This window comes from Erithacus rubecula (genome assembly GCF_903797595.1).
Source record: "Erithacus rubecula genome assembly, chromosome: 8".
Classification (NCBI taxonomy): Eukaryota; Metazoa; Chordata; class Aves; order Passeriformes; family Muscicapidae; genus Erithacus; species Erithacus rubecula.
This window is the reverse complement of record NC_136659.1, coordinates 470,072-496,808: the sequence shown is the minus strand read 5'-3', so window position 1 is coordinate 496,808 and position 26,737 is coordinate 470,072. Positions and strand designations below refer to the sequence as shown.

Here is a 26,737-nt window from a genome sequence, read left to right as displayed (position 1 = left end):
GACCTAAAAGCCATAGAAACAGCCCCAAACTACCCAGAAACAGCCCAGAAACACTGGAAACAACCCCAAAGCCCCATAAACAGCCCCCAACCCCCCATAAATAGCCCCAAATTGCTTAGAAATAACCCCCAATCCCAGTAAACAGCCCCAAACTCCCAGAAACAGCCACGAAAAATGCTGGAAACAGCCCTAAACCCGCACCCCCACCCTTCAGAGCAAAAGGCAGCAAATAAAATGTGTGAGGGACAAATGCTGCAAGTCAGTGGGAGGTGAATCATATTGATCATATGGGGGAAAAGTTTGTTTGTTTTTTTTTTTCTTTGTGATTCTGTAGGCCCCAACTCAAGAAAATCAGGGAGTAAATCCAAAGAAGATCAGGGACATGCTCCAAGGCTGGCGTGTTCACATGGAGAAGGGAAGGATCGAGACAGAACTCAGAGTCACGTCCAGAGCCTAAAGGGGCTCCAGGAGAGCTGGAGAGGGACTGGGGACAAGGGATGGAGGGACAGGACACAGGGAATGGCTTCCACTGCCAGAGGGCAGGGATGGATGGGATATTGGGCAGGAATTGTTCCCTGGGAGGGTGGGCAGGCCCTGGCACAGCTGTGGCTGCCCCTGGATCCCTGGCTATGTCCCAGGCCAGGCTGGACACTGGGGTTTGGAGCACCTTGGGCTGGTGGAAGGTGTCCCTGCCCATGGCAGGGGTAGGAATGGATCACCCATTCCATTCCAACCCACACCTTTCTGTAAGGGAAGAATCAGCTTTGGGAAGTACAAAGCAAATCTATCTGGTCTTAGTGCAGGCAGGGAAATTTTTCCAGCAGAAAGGAAGCAGACACTCCAATGCCAAGTGAGTGATTTCACCTGGGTCCTGCCCCAGGTGCTCGAGGGAAGTGAATTTTCCCTTCCCCCCTCCAGCCTGCTGTTGCTGAGGTTCCCAGACAGGCTCTGACTCCAGGATCTGGTGATCCTGGGAAGAACAGGAGGCGTTGACAGCTTCCACATCCGAGGGCTTTCGGAGGAAGTCTCAAAGGGAGCAAGAAGACTGGGAAGAAGATGCTCTGGGGAAGAGGCATGTTTATTTTGGGTTTGTGTGGTTCATCTGGCTTTTTCCATGACCCTCTATGAAGCATCTGAGATGCGTGAGGAAGAATCTCAGGGGGAAGTTTAAATTTGGCCTCATATGCTCATTTTCCCACAGAGACTCCTCATGGAAGCACAACTCAATTTAACTGAGGAACCAAAAGCCAAGCCCAGGGCTTCACCATCCTTACAGGGAAGGATTTCTTTCCAATATCCCACTAAACCTTGGTAAACCTCTTCAAAGTGCCATGAACTCTGCACCACATTGAGGAAGGATGCTGAGAAAAGCAGAAGAATCTTTCAGCTCAACCCCCAGTCTCCAGGTCCAGAATCCCAAAAAGGTCTGAGCAAACTGGGATGAGCCAGATGACCAAAAAGAAAAAACAAAACCAAAACCCTAGAAATATTTAATTTCCCAGAAAGCAATTTATAGTCTCTAGAAGCTAATTGCTAATTTCAGTCAAAACCTCTTGCTCAAAATAACCAGTCCAAACAACTCAATAAATTGGGATTAAAAACATTTCAAATGCTTTTCATCAGTTCAGGGCTCCAGAGTGGCTTTTTGTCCTGATGGAGGAACCTTCCCTGCCCTCCTCAGCAATTGGAAATATGGGACAAAGCAAAGCTGCTCCTGCACTCAGAGCCCTGAGCCAGGACCAAGCCAGGAACCTCAGGAAAAGACAAGAGCCACAAGGAATAGGGAAACCTCCCCCAGAGATGGAAATCTCAGTTCAGGAACAATGCAAAATTAAAGCATGTCAGAAACCAGTTTGTGCCATTCCCAACCAGTGGGACATCCACAGACAACCCAACTAGGCAGATAAAAATTATGTTTTATTTTGTGAAGAACACTTGAAAAATAAAGAAGAAAGCTCTTCCAGGCTTTGCAAATAACCATCAGAACCCAAGGAGTCACAAATACTCCATTCCCAAAAGGTGTTTCCTCCCCCCAGCTCCATTTTCCATGAACTCTCTCATTGTGGAATAGCCCACAAGAGTTTTAAGGAAAAAAAAAAGCATTTTGAGCCAACATTAGAAATAACCCAAGATTGGTTCAGTGCAGGCGCTGCTACATTACATTTGAACAAAGGCACAAAATTCCCACTTGAAATTTGCATTTCAATTTCTCCAAACTTGGTGTTCTCAGGGAGAGACCAGAGATTCAAGAGAGGAAGGCTGAGCTCAGTCCAGCTCTCCAGCAGGAACCAGAGGAAACTAAAGTGACAGCAAATAAATTAAATGGGCTGGAACCACATGGGAACATAAACCTTTGGAATCAGCACCTCTGATCCCTGCTGTAAACCCAGGCTCCCAAGAACACCTGAAAGGCAGCGACACAAATTAAGATGAAAAAACATCTGTTGTCCTCCTCTCAGGCAGAAAAATGTATCCATGAAACTGGGATTTCAGGATTCAAGTGAGGACATTAAATAATCCCTTGTGCAGAGCATCAGCTCCAAAAAGCTCAGGAGCACCTGCTGAATTTAAAGATATGCAGAGAAATTAATAATAATAGTTCATTTTGTGGTGCTTTTCTTTTTTTTTTTTCCTGATAGCAGTGTCAGTTTTTATCTTTATGCTGTCTGAAATACCAGAATAGTGTTAACCCGTAAAAGGTACATGAAAAATCTCAGCCAAAATTTGAGGAAATCTGCTCAACTAGCAGCTCCCACTACAAAATCTACACATACAGCAAATAGGTCAAATATTTACTGCAGCCCCCAAAATCAAACCTGTGTTTTGTCCTATCATTATCACAGATTTAATTAAGGATATTCAGGCTCACTTTGGAGTTAATACTTAGAGCCTTTGACCTGGAGCCCAGCTCAGTGAGCTGCTCAAAGTCACCAAGAGAAACAGGCTCTCCAATGTAACAGAATATCAGAACAGCTATACCAGAATAGCTGGAAAGATGAGAAATGAGGGAGATTCCTCTGAAGAGCAGCACTGAAAATAAATACAAGCCTTTTTCCTGAGTACAGTAAAACCTAGTGAAGATCGAACTTTGGATCTGTCCATTTTTCCCAACCATTTTGTCTGCTAATGAACTTTAGGGACAACAAAAATGCCCTAAAAACTGCAAAATGAAGTTTATGGGCAACAAAACAAGCCCCAGAACTTCAGAATCTAAGATTACATCCCTGTTGTTCAGTAACACAAAAGGTCTCCAGGTTTTACATCTTGACAGGTCCTAGACTTGCTCTTTTTGAGCCAATTTCCTACACTTTGGTCAGAGATTTCCACATTTCCTTCATTCTTAGGGCTGACTCCAGCTCCTACAGACTTAAGTACAGAGATAAAGAGAGAAAAGCAAATTCTGGTATCAGCAGCAGCTTCAGTGATCAGAGATGGGAAAGAATTTCTAAAAAGAGATGATTATGACTGCATTAAATCTCAGTAGTGATGGTCAGCAGGAGGTCAGATCTGACTCAACAAAGCATTTTGGATGGTTACAAAAGAGTCACTGAGCGGTTATACAACGTATTAATCCTTTTCCTCCTTCATAAAGTGCATTTACTCAGCCTGAGAGTAAGTACCACACTGAGAAAGGGACCTTAAAGCACTTCCCCAAGAGAGAGCAGAAGAAAATCAGAGTTATCCTGAATCCTACAGCCAGCTTGTGCCTCAGGGACCCTTGAAGACACTTTGGGAAAGCCTCTCTTGCTGCTGGAGCTGAGGCTCTGCAGGCCAGGTTAGTACAGGGTGGTGTGGGCAGAGCAGCTCCTGGTGCTATCTGAAAACCCCCACGTTGATGGAAAGAGCCACTTCTGGTTTGCGGGGCTTCATGGGGAGCTTCTCCTTGGGGAAAAAGGGATCCTGGACACGCTCCTGGCGGCTGCAAAACAAAGAATGGGGTTAATTTTTAGTGCTGGGCCTAAGCAGGATGAGCCTGGCCTGAACTCTGAGTTCCAATGAGCTGTGAAAACAGCCTGTGCAAGGCCAGGCCAAGCCAAGGGTTCATTTTCATTTCCACTGTGTGTTGCAGGAGGAAAAACCACAAGGCTCAGTCCAGGAACATCAAGAGCCAGGAGTTTAAATTATCCAAGTGATCCCTGCAGGTTTATTACTGGAATTGTGTGCTCTGACAGCACCCAGCTACCACTGGCCTCAAAAATTATCCAATTAGGCTGAATCATGGAATGGTTTGGATTTCAAGGGACCTTAGGAACCACCCAGTGCCATCCCCTGCCATGGGCAGGGGCACCTTCCACTATCTCAGTTACTCCAAACCTCATCCAACCTAGCCTTGGACACTTCCCAGGATGGGGCAGCCACAGTTTCTCTGAAAAGCAGCAAACACTTTGCATATTCCTGAAGAAAAATGAAAGCAAATGCTCACTACCTTTTCCTCTTTTCCAGAGCCAGCTGCCTTTGCTTCTCTTTACCAATGTCATCCCTGACGGTGCTGAAGTCCTTGGTGTCATCAAGGAGAAGGTTCTTTTATGAAGAAGGATTGGAGAGATCAAAGTCAGAAGATCAAACTATCTCCCAGCTGTTCCTCGACTGGCACAATAAATTTCCAGGTTTGACTAGTTTGACTGATTAATTTCAAGTTGATTAGAATTGCAATGTTTCAAGTTGGAAGGGATATTAAAGATTATCTGGTGCCACTCCTGCAGTGACACCTTACACTATCCCAGGTTGCTCCAAGCTCTGTCCAACCTTGCCTGGAACACTTCCAGGGATGGATTCCTTCCAATAGGCTAAAACAGCAGGACAGGACATCACATTTTTCTCCTACTGCTCTAAAACCCATCCAGAATCTTCTTTCCTTCCAGCTAAGCCTGATTGCTAGCTCACAGTTCAATGTTAGGTAATTCCTTTTCACATCTTAAAACAGAACTGTCCTAGTTCAGTAATCCATACTACATAACAGGTTTGCATCTATAATGGGATTTTTAAAGGGCACTTCCATGGATTTTACTCAGAATTTGAAAAAAAAAGTCAAAAAATGAGGGCAAGAAGAACTAGGAGAAAAAGGAAAAGCAGCAGCAGCAAGAAATTGCCTATCAACACAATGAAGTGTCCAAACTCACATCCCAGTACCCTCAGAAATGCAGCAGGATGAAAGAAAACCAGGAAGAAATGAAGATACTGCAAAGGGGACATTGCCTGAACCTCATCCTCGTGCAACAATTACATCCAGGGAAATTTACCTTCACCCCAATGATGTCTCCATCCTTCAGGTGATAAGGTGCTGACTGCAAACTCTCCTGCTTTTTCCTCCTTTTCCTCTTTGAGATTTGCTGTGTCTGAATAAAATCAAAGCAGAAGAGTTTGGAATTGTCTTTAAATTCAATCCCTAAGGACTTGCAGCCCAAACCAACACATGCTCTTCTCCAACAACTGTTGGATTCTGTAAATCCAGATCTTACCCAGCTAGATATTGGCAGCCACTCAAATCTCTCAGGGAAGTATTTGGCTATTTCAATTTTATCTACAGGGAGACAATAGTGAGAAGCCACTCTTTGCCTCAGAGCCCAGGTTGTGCATTCCTTGGAGATATCCCACACCAAATCCCAGGAGTCGGAGTAGTCCCTCTCTCCTGGTATTCCCATCTGGACTCGCAGCAGCAGCTCCTGGGGGCTGGCAGCAGGATGAGAGAATGGAAATTCTTGTGAGCCATGCTTTAAGAATTCCCAGCTTTCCCCCCTGCCTCCCCCCACCCTCCCTCACTTTTTGTAAAACAATAAACAACTTCCAAGGTTTTCCAACATCCTGAGAGCCCTGAAGTCAAAAGCACCTTAGTGAAGGCCTCCCTCAAATGCAGAGCTGTAAGAAACAAGAGAAATAAAGACCGTCAGCTCTTACCCCAAATTCTCTTCTTCTTGCAAGGGTTCTATGCAGATTTCCACTCTGGCACCCAGCCTGTAGTCACTGAAAATTGAACAGAGATTGTCTACAAGGCTCCAGAGCTGAGCAGGGAGAGCTGGGGAGAAGGCTCCAAGAGCTCAGAGCCCTTTCCAGCACCTAAAGGGGCTCCAGGAGAGCTGGAGAGGGACTGGGGACAAGGGATGGAGGGACAGGACACAGGGAATGGCTCCCACTGCCAGAGGGCAGGGATGGATGGGATATTGGGAAGAAATTGTTCCCTGTGAGGGTGGGCAGGCCCTGGCACAGGGTGCCCAGAGCAGCTGTGGCTGCCCCTGGATCCCTGGAAGTGTGCCAGTCCAGGCTGGACACAGGCTGGGAGCAGCCTGGGACAGTGGAAGGTGTCTCTGCCCATGGCAGGGGTGGGATTGCTCATCTCTAAACTCCCTTCCAACCCAGACTGAGCTGATGAATCTCCCCACAATCCATCCCCCATCCAGTCTGTTGCACATTCCCCAGGATCCCACCTGAGTCTGCGCTTGTTGTCCCGGAGGAGCTTTCCAGGGCGTTTGCTGTCCACTGTCCAAGCTCTGAGGAACAAGGGCAGGGGCACAACCTGCCCCTGGAAGCAAGGTAAGGTCAGAGCCTGAAAAACAGAAATACTTGGTCAATTATTTTAGCAGCCAGCTGGGAAAAATAGAAAAGCACTGGGTTAACTCTCAAAAAACAGGGCAAGGTACTGATATTTATTCCACACCAGCTGTTGCTTGTGGCTATCAACAAAACACTCACTTTTCAACCTCAAGGGGAGTTGGATTTCCCTCCCTCTCAACAATTCTCAACTCAACTTCCATTTCCAAAGTATCCAATTTCTTTTTTTAACCAAAATTTGAATAACTATGAGGGAATGAGGCTGTTATAATTCATGCCCCAGTCTCTGGCCATGTTCTGAGCTCCTCTAAGCCCTTCCCAAGGACACAACACTCATGCTCAGCAGTTCTTGTTCAAGCTGCCAACAGCTCTCCATAGCAGTAGCCTGGCAGAGCTCAAAACTGAAGTCATACCCAAAAAATAAGGGCTGGTATGGAGCAGAATCAGGTGAGAGATCCCGCCCCATGCAGTTGAAGTAGAACAATCAACTGCTTAAACCACACACTGCCTTTTGGTAGGACTGGGTTATACACTTTTGTGGGATTGAGGTGAGTTTTGGGTTTAGCTTTTTTCTTTCAGGGTGTTTTGCTTGGTTTGACTTTCAGCATATTAAAACTATACAAAGATATTTTAGTTTCTGGCCAAGCAAAAGAAGCCAGACGTTCCTGGCTGACCAACCTGTGCATCCCAAAGCAATTCTTTATTCATCAGATTCCACATATAGCAATTAAAAATAAATAAAAAAAATGCATAAAACTGATACAGTAACAATGTGGAAATGGCAAAGTGGCTTTTTAGGAGGTGCTTGTTATGTGTGCTCTTCCCAGGGAGAGATTTGATACAGAAATAAAGGTAAAAGCTGCAAGGCAGAGCTTCAGCTGACGTGCAATGAGGCTCCTGCAGGCCACAACACGTGACAGGGAGCATGGGAACAGCACAGACACTATGGAAGTGTCTGAGCTACGTGCTCCAGCTGCCTCTTGGTACTTACCAGTAACCATGGCATAAATGCCATGGCACAACAGACTGGAGACAGGGGAAAAGGAAATAAAAGAGCTGTCATTAGAGCTCAAGTCATCACAGCGCTGCTGCACAGTCCAACACAGGAGAACATCTAACCTGCATCTTCAGCTCTTCCAGAGAGGCCTCTGCTGCTAATTCTATCCTGCCAGCATAACAGAGATCCAGGCCTGGGTGGGTGGGTTCTGGTGGAGCTTTGAATGAGGGGAGAGGGGGGAAGAAGAAACAAATAACAGGAGTCAACATGATTTGTATAGTCCTGAGAGGTAACAGTTACTTCATGGTCACATTTCACTTAGAGAAGGAGTCTGGAGTTCACTTAGAGCATCCAGAATCCCAGACTGGTTAGAGTTGGAAAGGACCTTAAAGATCACCTCATTCTCACCCCCTGCCATGGCCATATCCAGCACACAACACATCCTGGTAATTTCCCAGCAGTTCCTACACAGATCCTATATTGCAAATCTCAGAACTAGGAGCAGTTATTCCCATTGATAAATAGTGTTAGTTATTGGTTAAACCTACTGCAAGCAAAGCTAAATTGCTCTTAGCTCCGCTACTGAAATCAACAGGGGAGAAAGTGAAACTCAGAAAAGGTTTGAGGCAAAAGGAGAAAAATACAAAGAAAACTTCTACAAGAAGAAGCACAACTTCCTCTCACAACAAGGAGTTGCAGCACAACTCAGCACCAGAGGAATATTACTTTTAATACAAAATAAAAAAATCAATTTGTCCCCCATTTTCCAATTCCCTTATTTACACTTCATTTTCTTCTCCCTTCTCAACTGTCACTTGATTTTGCTCCCTGGCTGCTTTTTGATTTGGATTCGACCTTTAGGAGAACAAACTGCATTTAAAATCTTTGATACTATGCAAGCTTTACCCATCCCTCCTCTTACAGCTTCCCAAAAAGCCACACAGCCTGAAGGGAATGAAATATGCCTTCAGGAATCTGGCACTTGAAACCAACCACATCTGTGCTCGTGAAGGAGATGCTTCACAATGCTGCCACTGCCTTCAGTACAGGCACTGACAAGTAAAGAACCCCTGCTACAAAATCTAGTGGGGTTTTGAGCAAATCCAGCTGAGGAACAGCTCTACAACAGGATTATCCAGCATTTAAGTTCAAAACTGCATCTGTCTCCTGAGTGGTCCTTTCACCATAAACTTGATGCAACTCATGCAGCCCCTTCTAGGTTTCAGAAGGGTTTTAAGGCTTTGGATTAAAATTTGGCTTTGACTCAAAGAGCAAGCACAGATGATTCCTTTCAAAGCCTGGGCAAACTCACCTGCTGCAGCAGACACCTGCAAATCTTCCATCTTCCAGGTGATCCCATTCACCTGGTCTTGTGCATGCTCTCCATGTTTCTTATGGCTTGAAGGCTTCAGCCACCAGATGGGAATTTTCAGGAAACCCTAGAACAGAAAACAGCAGGTGGCTCAAGTGCTGTGTGCAGACAAGGAGAAATTTCAGTTTTAGCACAGGAAGAGAAAAGATTTGTTTAAAACTTAGCTTTTGGAACAGGCTGACCAGGGAAGTGGTAGAGTCACCACTTCTGGAAGTGTCCAAAGAATGTGAGGATGTGATTTAGTGGGGGAGGCTGTGATGATGCAGAAATAATGATTCTACAATTTTGCAAGGCACGGCTTGTTCAGGGCAAGGTTGAACAGGGTTTGGAGCACCCTGGGACAGTGGAAGGTGTCCCTGCCACAGAAGGGTGGCACTGGATGGGCTTTAAGGTCCCTCCTAACCCAAACTACTCAGATTTCGAATCTCCAGACACTGGCCACTCTACTTTTATGCTCTAAATGGCCATTTAGTTATTGGCCTTGGCATTGATCACAACGATTTTAATATAGTAGAATTTGTAACCCCTTTTAACTGCTTTTTGATATAATAAAACCTGTCAGCTTTTGTATGCACTGTACAGCTTATATAAATAGTAATGTGATAAACATATGTATTATATATCCAACCATAGTATAATATTAAAATAGAAACTATGTCATGTTAAATGCTTTCATTTGAGTAACTAACTCAGATAATGGTGCAAAATAGCTATGTTGATTCAATGTATCATATCTGAATGATAAGGTAACAGTTACAAGAATCAGGACACCAAGACAAAAATTTACTACCTATTCTCCAGTCATCAGGAAGTGTCAAAACAACAGAATGGAGTCTCGAGAAGAAATAAAATACATCTATTTAATTTATGGGACAGCGTGCAGAGAAGTCAAAGGTTAAAACCAAGCAAAAGAATTCACAGAACATATAGACTCTCAGGAATATCTGAATATGTATAATCCTCATGAATATTCTTTTAACCAATGCCATCAAAAAGTATATAAGAAAATTGTTTTAAGCAGTTTGCCAGGCACCCCAGAACTGTGTACAGTCCCTTTTATCCCTTACTAAACTTCTAAAAATGTTAGAGAGTGAACCTTGTTTCTCACATTTTACCTTTTCTGGAAGCTTTCCTTCAGTTATAACCAAAGTGTCTCCTCTGCAAACGTTGAGTTCCTTCAGGGTGGCATTCTGCAGGAACAGAAAGTACAGGGTCCCTGTCAGCCCCCAGCTGCCTTTCTCCCCAGGGAGCAGAGAACAGATGGATTCAACAGGCTCCTCTTACTTCCTGACTTAAGGCTTCCCCTGCTTCATAGCACCAGTCAAGCCTTCGCAAATGCCAGTTGTCACCTACCAAAACCCAAAAATACACACACAGAAAACTAATTAGTCAATAATACCAGCTTAGGAAAATACTACAAAGCTCTTAAAAAGGACCCTTGACACTTCTTTTGTTCTTTATTTGTATTTGCTTTTTAAACACAACTCTGACTAAATGAATTACTACTTCCATCTTCCCCAGATCTTTTGCTGTATGAAAATCTTTCATTTGCACAGGTCTCTTCCTCACCTAACTAATTATGTTCACTGGTTTCAGAGGAAAGAGGAAGAATTCCCATGTGTCAAATTATTATTTGACTCTATGACAAGCTCTTTAAAAAAAATACATATATTATAATTAGAATTCTTTCCTCTCCTCATATTACAATAACACACAGATCATTGAAAAAACTTACAAGTTTTAGGTTAGGAAGAGTTGTCTTAAAAGTATTAAAAATTCCTTTAAAAAAATGTAAATAACAACACAACTAACCTGATAATCCAGACTTCTCCAGCATTAAATTGAGACACTGAAAGAAGAAACACAGGATGAATTGTGCCAATGCTGAGGCTGGGAAATATATTTTTCAGCAAATCTGTTAAAATTATCTGATAAAGAGTGACTGATTGCTGGTCAATTTTTAAAACAATATAATTAGATAGACAAGATGTATTTGGACTATATATTATAACCTTCATGGAAGAGATGGTTTTAAGCTAAAAATTCACCACATCAGCTAAGCCAGCTTTTCCAAACTGGTAGAAAATTAAATCTGTGCTGTCAGTTTGCTCCTTTACTTGAACAAATTCTGTCCCAGTTTGCAGATGTACCTTATTAAAAAAACCCAAAAAAACCAAAAAAAACCAAAACCAAAGCTGTGAATTTAACACTGGACTGGTAGCACCAGAGTTTCCTTCACTCTGCATAGCTTTTCCCAACTCCTCTGCCTCCAGGTCAGTGCAAGGAATGTTGTCCAGGAGCTTGGAAGAAGAGCTGTGGGAGCAGCTAGTCTTACCTCTCTGACAGAGGCAGTCTCCTCCACAACTATCTCCATCTCAGGGCTGCATTCTTGGTCGCTCCCAACTATGAAGTACAGGAAGAGCTGAAAATACAAACATAAACTATCAGAATAAATATGGAAGTGTAAGAACAATTCCTGTGGCTAGAATGTCAAACAGCACTAAAATGGCACAAAAAGCAGAAAGACTTGAGTTATGGCCATCAGCAGATCCTCTTTAGCCACCCCTGGTCTCTAGAAGTGAACAATCACTCCTTATCCTGCACCTCAAGGCCAGGTTGGACATTGGGGCTTGGAGCATCCTGGGCCAGTGGAAGGTGTCCCTGCCCATGGCAGGGGGTGGGACTGGATGAGTTTTAGGGTCCCTTCCAACCCAAACCATTCTGGGATATTTACAACTTGCACATTCCAAGAGCAATATCCCATATTTTTTTCCTTTATTCTCTTTAGGAATGTCCCTGCACCAGGCTCCTCCCATCCCACACTGCTGTACCTGAGTGGAAGTTGGAGCTTTCCCACAGCACAGCCCAAGCAAGCTTCCCATCTTCAGTTCTGCTTCCTTGACTGTATAATCCTCAGGTACTTTGGGGAGGACAAATAAAAACATCAATTTTATCATCCTCAGAGCAAGATAAAACCCTTCAGGTGCCCTCTGGAAAACTTAACTTGCTTAGCCCTGACAGCAGATCTGTGAGTGCCCTGTGAGGAGGAAAAAAGGCATGGAGATCTCCCAGAGTCCATCAGGAACACAGGTGGATTAGGGATGTAAGCAATAAAACCAAGCTGAACATTTCAGATTAACCCCTATCTTTGGTACTGTTAATTAACTTAAAAACTGGGAAAAAAAAAAACAACCCCACACAACTGGTTCAGTTAAGCCTGGAAATCAGTGGAGGTATGTGTGGGTACTTCTCCCAGGAAAGGAGAAACAGAGGCTTAAAATCTCCCCAGTGAATTCCTTACAGAACACTCATGCAATAAATCAATTTACCTGGAGATAGAAGTTTCCCATTGCCACTAACAGGTCTAAGACAGCTCTCGTTTGCTGCAGCAAAAAGGGCAAGAAAGAGAGAAGTATTAAGTAATTCAAACAGGAATAAAACAGGAATTTGGCCCAGATTTTCAGACAAGTAACACCTTTAAGATTAATTTCAACAGTTATCTTAGAGGCCTCCCTCTGTGACATCAAAAATGTAACTGGAGAAAGACTCCTCAAGGCTCCATCAACAGTCTCAGCTCTTACTCTTTCACTGAAAGGAAAATTCTACCACTAAATCCACTCAAAAGCCAGTAAATTGTAACATTAGTAGATTGATAAAGCAGCTGAACACTTACCCAGCTCTTCCTCCAGCTGAAACTCCCTGATTGCTTTCATTTTGATATCTGACATCACCTAAAAGACAGGGGATATGAACACATCCAACCTGTAATGCCACCAACACCCCTGCTCATTCAAGTGCCAGTGCACAGGGATAATCCTTCCCCTCTCTTTCAGCTTTGGTTACTGACACTATCTCAAACTTCCACTTATAGGGTGGTCCAAAGAGAAAAGTGTTTGACACTAAAACACTGCACTGGTTTAAGCTACCTGCAAATATCCCAGGGATTGTAACTCTCCACTCAATACCAATTTCAGCAGGGAAAAACTTCATCCCTGAGGCTAAATCGAATGAGCTGTGCCAAGTGCAGAGGCCAAGCTGTACAGGCAAGCAGAGTACTTACTGTTTCAATAGTGGCAGTGATTTTAACATGTTTCTCCTCCTCTTCCACTCCACAGAAGTTTTTCACTTGGAGCCAGCTGATGTCATAGGTGAAGGCAGTCAAATTCCCACTTGCCACATTGACAAAGCTGTGGGAACGAGCAGTGCAAAGACAGTCAGAGACAGGAAAGCTAAACATTGGCAGGGCTGCATCACTCACCAGGCACAGCTGCCAAATAAAAAGATGATGACAAAGTTGTTCACAGTGATGCCATCTCACAGAGCAGAGGCCTGAGGGAGCACAAATATGCCCCTGGCAGCTTTGGATTTGCTGAGCATGAGCTGTTCCCACCAGGCTTTTCCCCCTTTACAAGTGCAAATCAAAGGTTGTGAATGGTGTTGCGCTTTGAGGGCAAGAAAAATCTAATGGCTGATAAATAACTGGTCTCCAAAACTTTAGATAAAAATACTTGGATTTATAAGCTCAAAGTGATAGTTAGAGGAATATATGCTGTTAGTATAATTTGAACTAAAAGGCTTTGCCAACATTGGTTTCTTTGTTTAATTACAACCCTAACCAAAAACGTTACCTCTGGTCATGGCTGTCTAAGATCAGCACGGAGCACCCATCCCTGAGCCCAACACTTCGGACTGTTTCCTTCATGTCCTCCTCACGGAACACTTGCCAGTTCTTGGCTTCTGTGTCTGCCCCAGAGCTGTTTTTGAGGACAATGCCCCCAGCTGGAGCCAGGGCTGAGCGCAGCTGCCCCAGGCTGGTGCTGCAGGAGAAGACGAGCTGTGCCTCGCTGAAGTGCTGCCCCTTGCTGCCCTCGTTGTGCTCGGCCAAGCGAAGCACGTTGAGCACCACGGGCTCGTGCTCAGGGCCCGTCAACATCTTTATGCCTCCAACCTGAGGGAGAGGAGGAAGGAATGGCAGCTTTGTGTGATCCAGAAAATACAGGAGAGACTGGGCAGCAAGCATACTGAGACCAAAAATGGACACTCTTCCCTCCCAAGCAAACCACCTCAGACCGAATTTTTACTGAACGAATAACCACAGTAACCCACAGGTGCTGGGAAGAGAGCAAAACATTATCCAGAGAAGCTGAGGTTGCCCCTGGATCCCTGGAAGTGTCCACGACCAGGCTGGATGGGACTTGGAGCAACCTGGGATAGTGGAAAGTGTCTCTGTCCATGGTAGCAGTGGAATGAGATCCTCAAGTCCCTTCTCAAACCATTCCATGGTAACAGCAGCTGGGAAACCAGTGGACACTTGGTAAAATGTAGAACACAGGAATTTAGCCTCTCAGGACATTAAAGAACTATGCAAATGTTACTGAACATTGTGACTTTATACTTTAAAAGCTTGATCTCTCTGGTACTCAACCTAAATTCAACTTAAGTTCCTTGCTGAAGGAAATCTACTGACACAAAAGCTGCAAAATAGGAAAGTATACCAAAAATAAAACCAAAAAAAAAAAAAACTGACTCTGTTACTACCTGTTTGGGTGGTGTTGTTTTTTTTTTTTTTTTTGAGAAAGCCAAAATAAAATGGATACTTTTACAATAAAAGTGATTTAAAAGTAGCATTTTATTCCACTAGCGACAGAATAAAATGCTGTGCTTCACAACCACTTCCAGGTTAAGCAGAAGTCTTAATATTAAAATGAAGATGGAAAGCTACAAAAGAAGCACAGGATTTACAGGAGATGGAGACCTTGTGCAATCTTATCTCTTCAGAGCTGACAAGGAAGGAAGTGCTTCTTTCCTTTACCTCTTTCCCATTCCAGACAAAGATATCTGCTCCATCAGCCAGCCCAATGCCATCCAGGGTCAGCTCATCTCCTAAAAAAATAGGAGCAAATCGTCAAGTTCTTGCTCCCCACAAAACACACAAACAGGGTCAGCAAGTTTAAAAGTCACTACACTTAAAGAACTGTACAAGCATGGGGAGGAGTATTTAAAGCAGCTCTGTTTTGCTGTAAATATCATAGAGAGCTGGGTTATGTTCTAGTTAAATACCAATTTTCTGAAGCTGACCACAGGGAACATTAAATTTAAAAGTTATTCAGTAAGTTTTTAAAGACTAACATTTAGAATTGCCTAACAAGCAAAGCTGGAGACAAAAATTACTATCTGAAAAAATGACATAGCCTTAATAAAGTAATGAACTCTTAATGTGAGTATACCCCTTTACAAAATTCCTACTTCAGCTGAAGTCTAACCTATATTTTCCTTTGATGTCACCCTGGCTCCTCTCTTCTATCCTCTCCTCCACCTATTAGGCCAATCCTATGAAAGCAAACATCCACAAGCAAATCAAGGGCAAGACACAGACTGATACATTCTTGGCAGCAAATGTGCTTAACTTGCTTAAGATCTGCATTTCACAACAGAAGTTTCACAGCAATGTCTCAAAATCATTCATTCCACTAGTAAAAGTGAAATAAGTAATTTAAATAACAGGAGTTTGAGCTGAAAGAGTGTTCAGTAATACCCATCTCCAGGATGGCCGATGGATGGAATCTTTGATGGCTGCAGGAATTAAAATACAGCAATAGCACAGAAGCCTGGCATGCAGTGCTCTTACCATCAAGCACCTGGTACAGGTGCAATCCAGCTGGTAAAGGCTTGGCCATGCTAAGAACCATGTCCCCTTCCCAAGATTCCAACATCTAGTTGGGAAAAATAACCAGAAAAAATACGTAAAATAAGGGTAGCAGTAAGTCATAGCACTCACAAGAACAACAATCTGCTGAAAGCTGCCATAGTCTGGCTTCCAAGCTCACTTGGCACTTAATTTGTGACTCCTTGAAAAGACAGACAGCTCTGTCACAAAATGAAATATTAAGAAAAAGCCTGGAGTTCTGCAGTGTCAATCCATGGCCATGCACATGCTGTCCAATTATAATTAATTAGCTCATGTGAACTTTGAAGTCTGCATAGTTCATGGCTTCAATAACAGATCCCACACTACTCTTTCCTCTTGTGTAAACTCACAGCAAGTTTTTAGCCTCCTAAACTCCATCTGCTGTTGAATATTTCTCCTTGACACAGGGATTGCAGCATAAATATATTTGTAAAGGTTGCAGTGGCTCAAGTGAAAATGAAGTTTATTTGATGGAGCAGGTACCTGGAACACTGCGTGCCGAAGGTCTCCCAGCGTTTTCCGTCTGTCAATAGTCAAATCCACCACGCTCTCCTTCCAAGAAAGTGAGGGGTGTAAAGCCCCATTGAGGAATTTATAGCAGCAGCTCAGGTGGAGATGTAAATCAATGCCATTGTTTGCTGAGTCACATTCAGCTCTTTGGGAGAACACAAAAAACTGGTGAATTTAACACCTATCAGATGTTTCTGTAGCTGTCCTGGAACTAATCCCCCCAGGGCTAAATTCCCTGTCACATCCCCTCCTCCTTTGTACCTGTCCCTAGTTGCAGCAGCAAACATTAAAAAAAATAAAGGAATAGAATTCACTCAGAAACAGAATTCCAGGATGGCTTGGGTGGGGAGGGCCTTAAAGCTCATACAGCTCCCCCTGCTCCATGGCCATGGCTCCCTCCTCTATCCCAGGTTGCTCCAAGCTCCATCCAACACCTTGGCCACTTCTGGGAATGCGGCAGCCACAATCTTATGTGAAATATCCCATAAACTGTCACTATTGTATCTGTATTTTGGTATCTTAAACGCAATTCAGGTATATCAACATTCATGTCCCACAACACAAGGGAAAGTTTTGTCCAATCTGAATACCATAAGCTCTTCACTTTTCTGGCAGAGAATACAATTTATCTGTAAATTCACTTTAAACCAAGACCCTCTCCCTTCTCCCAGTGGAGGACACCCTCCATAAACACAATTAAGATAATGCACTCCACTCTCTTTCCAGAACTGCAGTGATTTTCACAGGAAAACTGTTTGAAACGCCAAATATGTTTCCCTTGGAACTCTATAGGCTGTCTGCTAACAGGGAAAGCAAGGAACCAGCAAAATACAGATACAGAAATTATATCCTTCAATTAACCCCTATGACATTGAACTATTTCAGTTCTGACTCTGCTCAAGCAATTTCTTTCCTTTTGAATCCCTTGGGAATCCTGCAGGTAAGAGGTGTTTGAGTACAGTGACACCAGTATACCTCTTTTTTTGCAGCTCTATGTTAGCAGCATTTATTTCATTCAGCAGGTGCTCAGGAATTTGGTACCTTGGATTTCCACGAGCTGCAACAAAAAAAAAAAAATACAGGCTTAAAATCTGGTTTGGCAAACAAGAAAAGTGATCAAGAAGAGACATGACAGTACAATAATCACTGAAAACTCAACTGCAACATGATCTAAGAACAAACAAATCCTTTTACTCCTTCCAATCAACCTTTAAGGGAAATCAACACATAAATGCCATTAACAACAACTTGTATTTGTTTCAGCTGATGTTCTGCCATTATTTGTGGAGTATGCTAAAAAATATTAGCCAGCTCCAGCCAATTAACAGGTCACCACCTCCTTGTATCTTCATTTAACTTTTTTTTTTTTTTTTTTTTTTCAAATGATCACTATAAGGGAAACTGGGGGAAAAAAGCTTGGAAAGGACCTCCAGGAACAATGTCAAAGCAGGAAGCTGCCCCCAGAATCTCCAGATAAGCTTTGTGTACCTTCAGGGGGCCTTTTCAGCTGAGCTTTTCTGTAGAACAGCATGTAGGCACTCTCTTTACCCTGGAATTGCTTCTCAATATCCTTCGCCTTGATGGGCTGCACTTGGGAATCATTCAGATCAAACCAGTGGCACCCAGCAGAACCAGCCATTGGCCTTGGGGGGTTTTTCTCACAGTTCCACTGGACATCATTCTTCTGGGAAGGGGTCTGGAAATTTTGTCCATGAGAATCCAGCTTGAATAGGAGCTTGTGTGCTTCCTTCAGGCCAACTTTGTTTCCATCAGGACTCAGCTGGAAAATCTGAGGATGATTCTGCAAATACTGAAAGGGAAGCAAGGACAGGATGAAGATTCCAAGTTTTAAATGCAGCAGCCTGCATTAAGCTGCTCCATCTGATTCTCCTCAAAGTTAAACAAATCCCATTAATTCAACCCTCATTTATGGTGCTTCCTCATATTTTCACAGTTACCTCTATAAAAGCCTCACATCTACACACCTACATTTAAATATTTCTTGTGGAAACTGCAGGTAGTTCCCTTCAGAAAACAAGCAAACATCAGTTTTCCACCTATCTACAACAAAAATGCTAAAGTATTTTTCTTAAAACATCATAAAATACAGCAACCAACTGGAAAACAAGGTCTTGTTGGACTATTAATTTCATAGACATGCTATAAACAACCAAAATATGGGATGCATTTTCAAACACTGATCTCTGTTGAATAAGGTTCATTTTTATAGGCCATTCATAGAGTTGGGAGAAAAAAAAATACAGAGTGTCAGGCAGACAATTCCTCAGGAATTTTAAGTTCCCAATGCGGCTAAATCACATTACAAACCTCTCCTTGCACATGCTAACCCAAGGGTCCATATTCTCAATTATTTCCTCCTGATTATTCAGCTTATAAAAGTTATCTAAAACCAAAACTAGCAAACCTGTGATTACCTTTCGTATTGCTCCATATTGTTTTCTGTATTTCTTATTCCAGGACACTCCTTCCTTCTCCAGTAATTTCTGCCCTAATTGATCCACAGCAATTTGTTTAGCTTCCTCCTGCAGAGGAATGAAAAATAAGGTAACAAATGCTACAGAAGTCAGGGGTCAATATGAAGCCAACTTTGAAGTGTTTTAATCATTCCTTTTTTTTTTTTTTATAAGCTGCTGTAGCATTATCTGGAGCTGTCAGGGGGGTTTAGGTTGAACGCCAGGGAAATATTTTTCCCCCAGAGGGTGCTGGGCACTGCACAAGCTTCCCAGGGAATGGGCGTGGCCCTGAGGCTGCCAGAGCTCCAGGAGTGTTTGGACACTGCTCCCAGGGATGCACAGGGTGGGATTGCCTGTGCAGGGCCAGGGGCTGGATCAATGCTCTCTGTGTGTCCCTTCCAACTCTGGGTATTCTGATTCCTTTTGCAACAGCTTTGGTGAGCAGCTTTAGAAATAGTCCAAAAAAACTTCTTTCTGTAGGAAGAGCCACTGTTAATAGTAAAGCCAAGTTCTAAACGCTTCACACCAAGTTCAGAAGAGCTCTGGACACTTAAGCCTGCCTACTCTCACAAACATCAACCCCCTGCAGGTTCCCTAGCTCCAAACCAAAGCAATGAATTCCTCACATACCATACCTCTGATAAAATCCCTTTTAAGACTGCCAGTGGATTTTCTGTTTCTTTGGCATTTTCAGTGTCTCTTAAAACCTTCTCTTCAATCAGCCCATCCTCTTCTTCCTGAGTTAGAAAGATACTCACAAATGTTGTGGTTTCACATACAATTGTATTATTCTATGCGTGATCATGCACAATTTTGGAATGAACATTCTGATAAACTGTCCTTCTCAAAAAAGATACACAAAGCCTCAGTAAAAATAATTAAGTTTGGATGCACATTCTTAATGCTTTTCTGGAAAGTACAACCTCTAAAGCAAGGAAGAGAAGGCTTTAGGACTTACTTGGAGTTGCCAGTTTCCTAATTCATCCACATCTCTGATATAAACATGATAGTGTCCTCCATAGCAGCCACCTTTGTGTATAATAACAGAGAAGAGCTCATACATGTACTCTGAATCATCCATTTCAGTCTTTAAAAAGAAAAACAATAATTTTAACAACAACTGAGATCAGTCTCACACAAGGACAGCTTTAAACCTTCAGCATCACTTCAGACATTTGTCAGTGGGTGTTTGTACAAGCAGAGACTGAAATGGCTTTTGAGGGTTGGGGACACAAGGAATGACTGGCACAAGCCACAGGCTGATAAATCATAAAATCCCAAAATGGTTTGGGTTGGAGGGACCTTATAATTCATCTGGGTTCCTGCAGGGGAAGAGACAACTTCCACCAACCCAGGTGGCTCCAAGTTCTGTCCAAGCTGGCCTTGGACACTTTCAGGGATGGGACAGCCATATCTGGGCAACCTGTGTTATTAAACAAACGGGATTCTGAACCATACCGAAAATTTTGTTTAAAAGACGAGAGAGAAAAGAAGCAACACTTGGAAACAAACACTAAAATGGGGGGGAGGTGGGGGGAGAGACTTCCTGAGATGCAAACACTGAGAAATTTCCAAGCTTGTATTGCAATACTTGAAGAAAAATGTCTGTTCCATGACAGTGCCTCTTACGTTGTTTAAGGATCAAAATTTGTCATCAAGCAAAGGCATAGCTCAGTTTAGAACAAGAAACACATTTGTGGATGCAAACAGAGATTCCTGAGAAAAATGGGATAACTAAATGGGGCACCTAAAGCACAGCATAACTCAATTTATGCATGATGCTATCAGAGAATAACTACACAAAAATAAATTTCATTTCCATTTTCAGATAATAATTTTCCTGTGAAGGAAAGGTTAGGTAACTTTTGGGTAATTATTTTACCCTTCTCCCTTGTAGCTACAAGGTAGTTCAGTTCAATACTCAAGAAGGACACCACAAAGTTACTCAAATACCTGACAAAATGCAAAAAAAAAAGATAACCTTGAGCTGTGGGTTCTCTGCTGAGCATACAGAAATTTTAAACAAATGTTAACAGTGCCCACCTGCTCACAGAAAGGCCTCAGGTTGATCTGGATAGGGAATGTGTAGCAGCTTGTTTCCTTGTACCTCTCACACTTCTCAAAGTCAAAGTAGAACCTCAGGAGGGAAATGGTGAGGAAGGGAGGCAGCTTGCGTAGTTTAGCAGACTGGGAAAGGATTTAAAAAACACTTTAAGCACAGACTTAGAACAAAGTTGTGCTTCTACCTTGGTCAAATCCTTTTCCACCAAAGCTTTGTTACCACCAGAGAGACAAGATAGGTGCCTTCACTTTTGAAATGTCTCCACTAATTTTCAATTTCCCTTCCAACTACATAACCTAAATGCGACCCAGATCCTCTCCCCCTGTTGAGTCCCTACATCCTCCTTGACTGGTGATCACTAGTCCCACATTTGATCCTGCCCCAGCAAATAAAAGACACTGGTGAGATTCCAGTCAGTAATGACATTTTCACAACCCATGGGCTCTATACAAGCAATCACAGAACAATCAGGAACTCAGGTCTCCCTCATTTCTACAGGGGAGCCCCCTCCACGCAGGAAAGCCAGGAGAATCTATTTTAATGATTCCAGTTTAATCCAGATCCAACTGCTTGATGGCTGAGCACATCAAGAACCCTCATGGGAAGTAAAACCAACCATCTTGTACCACCTCTGACAGCAGGTGTGGGTTCCATAGCCACCCTTCTGAGCCCTTCCAATGTCTCCATGCTGGTTTCCACTGGCACAGCCATAACAGGAACACACACAGGGTTTAAGAAATCCCCTGAATTACGAATTCCATTTGCATCCATGGCCTGGCAACCCTCAGCTCCGATTTTCTGCCAAAATACAGAGTTCCCACTCTTCTGCATGGGTGAGCACTTGTGAGAGGCAAACATCTTACCCTGTCCTGCCTGGAACCCAGTCCAGTTAAACCCCAGCCAGTCCTTGCAACAACACATGCGAGGCACTGCTGAGTGTTCCTGAACTCCCAAGCCAATGATTAACCTGGCCTGATCTCAGCTTCCCTTTGAACTACTCCCTCCACATCCAGAGGGCTACAGGGTTTCACCCATCCTGCAGGAGGCCAAGGACTTCTGCCGCTGTGACCAGGGCAGAGTGCACCAACAACCTGAGTCTGCTTCCCTCCACAAAAACAGAGCAACAGATCCCACTCTCTGCACAGAGCAACAGCTGCTCATTGCTCTTCTCTCTCATTTGAGTTTTCCAGAAGTTGAGTTTCCATGATTTCTCTCATTGCATTTTTATTTTATGCTCTAACTTATCTTTTAGCCAAACCTCCAAAATGCCCAGCACAAGGTGCAACAGAGGTGTTGAATGAGTCAATACTCTCTAAATTATACCACACTCAATGTTAGGGACAAAAAACTGCAACATTTGGGAAATGAGCCACAAGAGCTTTTCTTGACATCCCTGCTGAGGTTTCATAGAATCTCAGGATGGTTTGGCTTGGAAGGGACCTTAGAGCCCACCCAATGCCACACCCTGCCATGGGCAGGGACACCTTCCCCTATCCCAAGGTGCTCCAAGCCCAGTCTTGCACACTTTCAGGGACGAAGCAGCCACAGCTTCTCTGTGCCAGGGCCTCCCCATCCTCACAGGGAAGGGTTTTTCCCCAATACCACATCTAACCCTACATTATCACACCCCAAGGTGTTACCTTTGAAGCTTCAACCAGTTTATCACAGGCTCCACATCGATACAAGTTGTCATTCTCAAAGTATTCTTCTTCCACATACATGTTCCACAGGGCCTCCTCCAGGCCAGCCACGCCTTTCACAGCCACTGTGAGGTCTAAGAAATCTTCCTGTGCAAAAAGGACAAGAAAGGAGCTTCTGAGAGGTGTAAGTTTGTGGTGATTAGAAAGATATCCACCCTAATCACCACAGTGATGGGCAAAAAAACCCCTCATACAATCACATAAATTAATTTGTAAAAACTTTTTTTTTAAATTACAAAGAACACAAAAGACTGTCAAAATATGTTTTGCTGATACCTCACAGCACTCTGTACTAACTACATCTGCCAGATGCAGGGCTTGTGAACTCACAGGATGCAAAACATTTGGGTTTTTTACCTCTCATTTAGAAAATGCAGCCAAAGACAAACACTCACTACCTGGATTCAATAAGGCACCCAACAAGGATGACATTATTTTTGGACTTCAGAAACAAGATCATTTAAAGCCAGCAGCCTTAAGATAACTCCTCAGTGGAAGATCCCTGACTTCACCTGTCTCTCACTGACGTTCTTGCACTCCTTACAAACAATCTGGTTGACAACAATGCCATGGTACAGGCGGTTGATGAGGTCGTGGCCTGATGTCCCCACAAGGGAAGTCTCCAAAGCACTGAAGAGTATCCTGTTCAACTCCTGAACATCATGCTGCCTCATCTCCTACAAGAGAAAAACCCACACAAAAAGGAATAAAACACTGCTGTGCTTGACTTATGGCTTAAAAGTAACACACCAAGTGTCCCAGAGTCTTACAACTACTCATACATATACTCCTTCAGTAGTGAAGTACAACCTTTATTATTGCTATTTTATTTATTTATAATTGTTATTATTATTGATTTGGTTATGCTACAACCCATCTAAGACACTTTCACTTGGGTAGAATCATTGAATTCCAGAGGGGTTTGGCTTGGAAGAACCTTAAAGACCATTTTGTTCCACCCCATGGCATGGTCAAGGACACCTTCCACTATCCCAGAGTACTTCAATCTCCATTGTCCAACCTGGCCTGGGACATTTCCAGGGATCCAGGGGCAGCCATAGCTTTTCTAGGCACCCTGTGTCAGGGCCTGTCCACCCTCCCAGGGAAAAATTCCGTCCCAATATTCCACTTAAACCTGCTCCCTGTCAATTTGAAGCCATTCCCTAGATGTAGATCAATCTCTGACTGATACAGTTCAGCTTGGCTAAGAATCGAAGTGTCTCAGGACAAGAAGCCTGTTGGAAAAACACTCCTGTAAAAACAAAGGAAAAGCAACTGGAATCGTATCTAAGAACGATCATCTTCTGTTCCTCCCTGTAAACAACAGCCATGGACTCCATGTGGAAATCCAATGGGACACACCAAGAGTTAACCCAATTCAATGTCATCTCCGCAGTTTTAAGGATTTTAAGGTATTTCCTAAAAGTCAGGCTTGCAGAACCCATGTCTATAGAGGGAGGAGTGTGTGGGGAAGGAGACTGGCACCTCCTGGCTGCTCCAGCCGAAGCTCTCGGTGAGGTCAGTGGTGGATGCAGCCTGCTGGTCCAGGAGCAGGAGCTGAGCGAACAAGCGCTGCAGCTGCAGCGGGATTATCCGAACCTGGGCACAACAGCAAGGGACACAGCCAGCACATCAGACACAAAGCAGCCATTTCAACAACAACAGAAGCAATTCACTACAAACGTGGTGATAAACTACCCCTGCCTAATTCACTATGCACATTGCTCAGTTCATACCAAGCAGTCACATTTTGTTCCCAAAAATCTGCAGTGCCCCACCTTACACAGCCAAGTAGAATGGTTTGGGGTGGGAGGGACCTAAAAGCCCATCCAGTGCCACCCCTGCCATGGGCAGGGACACCTTCCACTGTCCCAGGCTGCTCCAAGCCCCAGTGTCCAGCCTGGCCTTGGACACTCACAGGGATCCAGGGGCAGCCACAGCTGCTCTGGGCACCCTGTGCCAGGGGCTGCCCACCCTCCTAGGGAACAATTCCTGCCCAATATCCCATCCATCCCTGCCCTCTGGCAGAGGGAGCCATTCCCTGTGTCCTGTCCCTCCCTCCCTTGTCCCCAGTCCTTCTCCAGCTCTCCTGAAGGGTTTGATAATGGGATGGGAGGAGGTAGGAGGGTCCTCCCTCTGCAGAAACAGATACCATATCTGATTTCTGAAGCAAAACCTTATGACAATGAAAGATCAGAATTGTGGGAAAAATCAGCCAGACCAAACTGCCTCTCCGTGTCAAATTCAGGTTTTTACTCATTTTCATAAGTTTCACATGAACTGGAACCATATTACTCCAAACCAATATCAGACAGCAACAAGCAAGAAAATTCCCAACACCTTTGCATCTGCTTTCCTGCTGTCATCCAGAGTCCCAAGTTCTTCAGGTCCCAGAGAGAACAAAGCCTCTGCAATCGGTAAAATATTATTATTTAAAAAGACAACATCCTCTCTTTAAAAATGCAATGTATTTTAATGTTAAAAACTATGATTTTATTCTGGAATAATTGATTCAAAGTGAATTGTGCCCCAAAAATCACCTGAGTTCACTATGTTTCTTAAGTAAATACCAGAAGTGCAAGTACCACTAAAATATTAATCTCAACATTATTTTAAGAAGATTTTGAGCACCTCACCTCTAAATTCAGGTGTGAAAAGCAGAGTTTGCAGAAGGGAATTGAGGTAGCAGGTCCCACCCTGATTTTTGATTCCACTGAGGTTGGTGAAATCCCTGGGAGCTGGAGGCTCAGAGTCTCTGGGCTTTGATTTCTTCCCCTTCCCACAATGATTGTTGGAAATAAAAGAAAAATCCTCTTCAAATAAGTCTCCAAACATTGTGAAGGCAGAAGAGACCTTTAAAGAGATAAAATAAGCATTTACTATAAAAAATGCAGTTGAACCCACCCACCTCAAATCCTCCAAGATAAACCTGGAAGCTCTGACTGAATAATTTCCTTATATTTTTTTCCACCTTATTCTGGTCATTCTAAAAATTAATCCATGTAAAAGTGTAAATTCATGTAACAAAAAAAAAAAGGGGGAATTAAAAGCATTTCCATTACCACATGTCTGAGCAGACTTTTCACCAGAATCAAACCCACCACAATTCCATTTTGCACAAAGCTGTCATTTATTCCTACAAGTGAAAACTGTCCCCTGCCTTGGATTATCCTTATCCACCTCCTCCAAGCACCTGGGGCTTCTTCATCTGAGACATTAAAGCAGAAAGATTTTAAAGTGTCACTTTCCCAACAAACATAAATCAGAAATAAATCACTTTCCATCAGCTCTTCCTCCTCTGAGTGCAGCTCTTGATTGCCTTAAAATCTCTGCAAAGGCCCCTCCTCCCAAGCTGCTGTATGGAATTCCTGGGCTTGGCACTCATTCCAAGCTGTCTCCCAGCCCTCATTCCTGTTTCCAGTCAGGCCTGTTGCACTTTAGCATTTAGATTTCTCTCCTCCCTGATTGCTCAGCAGCTCCTGAGTGGATCATGTGTCCCAAAAAAGGGCCATATCCAGGAGACACCACCCACCCACCATTCTGGAGAGGTACTTGGGTGCCAAATCCACCCTCACTCCTTATTTCTGCATCCTCCTCCCCTTAAAAATCACACAGGAATAGCAATTGGAAGGGACTCTGGATAGCCCAGTGCTTTCACAGAGCAGGGACAGCTCACAGCACAGGGGCTCAAGTGGAATAAATCCATGGCAGGAGAAACTAAAATCCTGGAATAAATCCATGGCAAGATACCCCTAAATCTCTTTAATAAATCCATGGCAGGAGATCCCCAAATTATCTAATAATTCCACGACAAGTGATCCACAAACCTCTCTAATAAACCCATGAGATTTGCACACCCCTCTAATAAATCCATGACAGGAAACCCCCCAAACCTCTCAAATATCAATGACAAACGACCCCAAACTCCTCCAATAAACCCACAGCAGGAGAGCCCAAACTCTTCTAACAAATCCAGGAGGGGAGCTCCCAAAATCCTCTAATAAATCCAGGAGAGGAGTTCCCAAAATCCTCTAATAAATACAGAAGAGGAGTTCCCAAATCCCCTTAATAAACCCACGGCAGGAGATTCCAAACCCCTCCAATAAACCCACGGCAGGAGATTCCAACCCCTCCAATAAATCTGGGACAGGAGATTCAAAAGCCCCCCAACAGACCCACGCCAGGAGATCCCAAACCCCTCCCATAAACCCATGGCAGAAGATTCCCAAGGCCCTCTAACAAACTCATTCCAGGAGCCCCTCAAACCCCACAGTCTGCCCCGGGCCGGCGATCCCCAGCCCTTCAGCGCCCCTCACTAACCGCGCCCGGCCCAGCACTACAGCCACGGCTCCGCGGCCGTCGCCATATTTGTTGTGTGGAGGCGCGCA

The 26,737-nt window shown here is 43.7% G+C and overlaps 1 protein-coding gene across 3 annotated transcripts; it reads right to left on the bottom strand.

Moving 5' to 3' along the window:
• Positions 1–1,896: 1,896 nt before the first annotated feature.
• Positions 1,897–26,737, bottom strand: USP40 (ubiquitin specific peptidase 40). 3 transcript variants are annotated; one of them, XM_079311307.1, is made up of 33 exons: positions 26,670–26,737; positions 25,510–25,557; positions 24,986–25,202; positions 24,690–24,757; positions 23,835–23,948; positions 22,862–23,026; positions 22,290–22,436; positions 20,631–20,774; positions 19,546–19,674; positions 19,223–19,324; positions 18,549–18,656; positions 17,602–17,923; positions 17,089–17,170; positions 16,087–16,258; positions 15,544–15,628; positions 14,728–14,798; positions 13,544–13,863; positions 12,976–13,102; positions 12,589–12,646; positions 12,245–12,298; positions 11,747–11,835; positions 11,251–11,337; positions 10,728–10,764; positions 10,200–10,264; positions 10,031–10,105; positions 8,856–8,982; positions 7,666–7,760; positions 6,423–6,541; positions 5,896–5,961; positions 5,460–5,670; positions 5,241–5,336; positions 4,427–4,521; positions 1,897–3,919 (listed from the first exon to the last, which is right to left on the bottom strand). In XM_079311307.1, the coding sequence occupies exons 3-33, from the start codon at positions 25,182–25,184 to the stop codon at positions 3,814–3,816; spliced, it is 3,735 nt and encodes a 1,244-aa protein (XP_079167433.1). In that variant the 5' UTR covers positions 25,185–25,202; positions 25,510–25,557; positions 26,670–26,737; the 3' UTR covers positions 1,897–3,813. The 3 variants fall into 3 exon arrangements, 2 of the variants coding, with proteins under 2 accessions (XP_079167433.1, XP_079167432.1); XM_079311306.1 differs by having other exon boundaries at positions 26,594–26,729; XR_013774922.1 differs by lacking the exons at positions 25,510–25,557; positions 26,670–26,737 and adding an exon at positions 7,538–7,572 and having other exon boundaries at positions 24,986–25,229.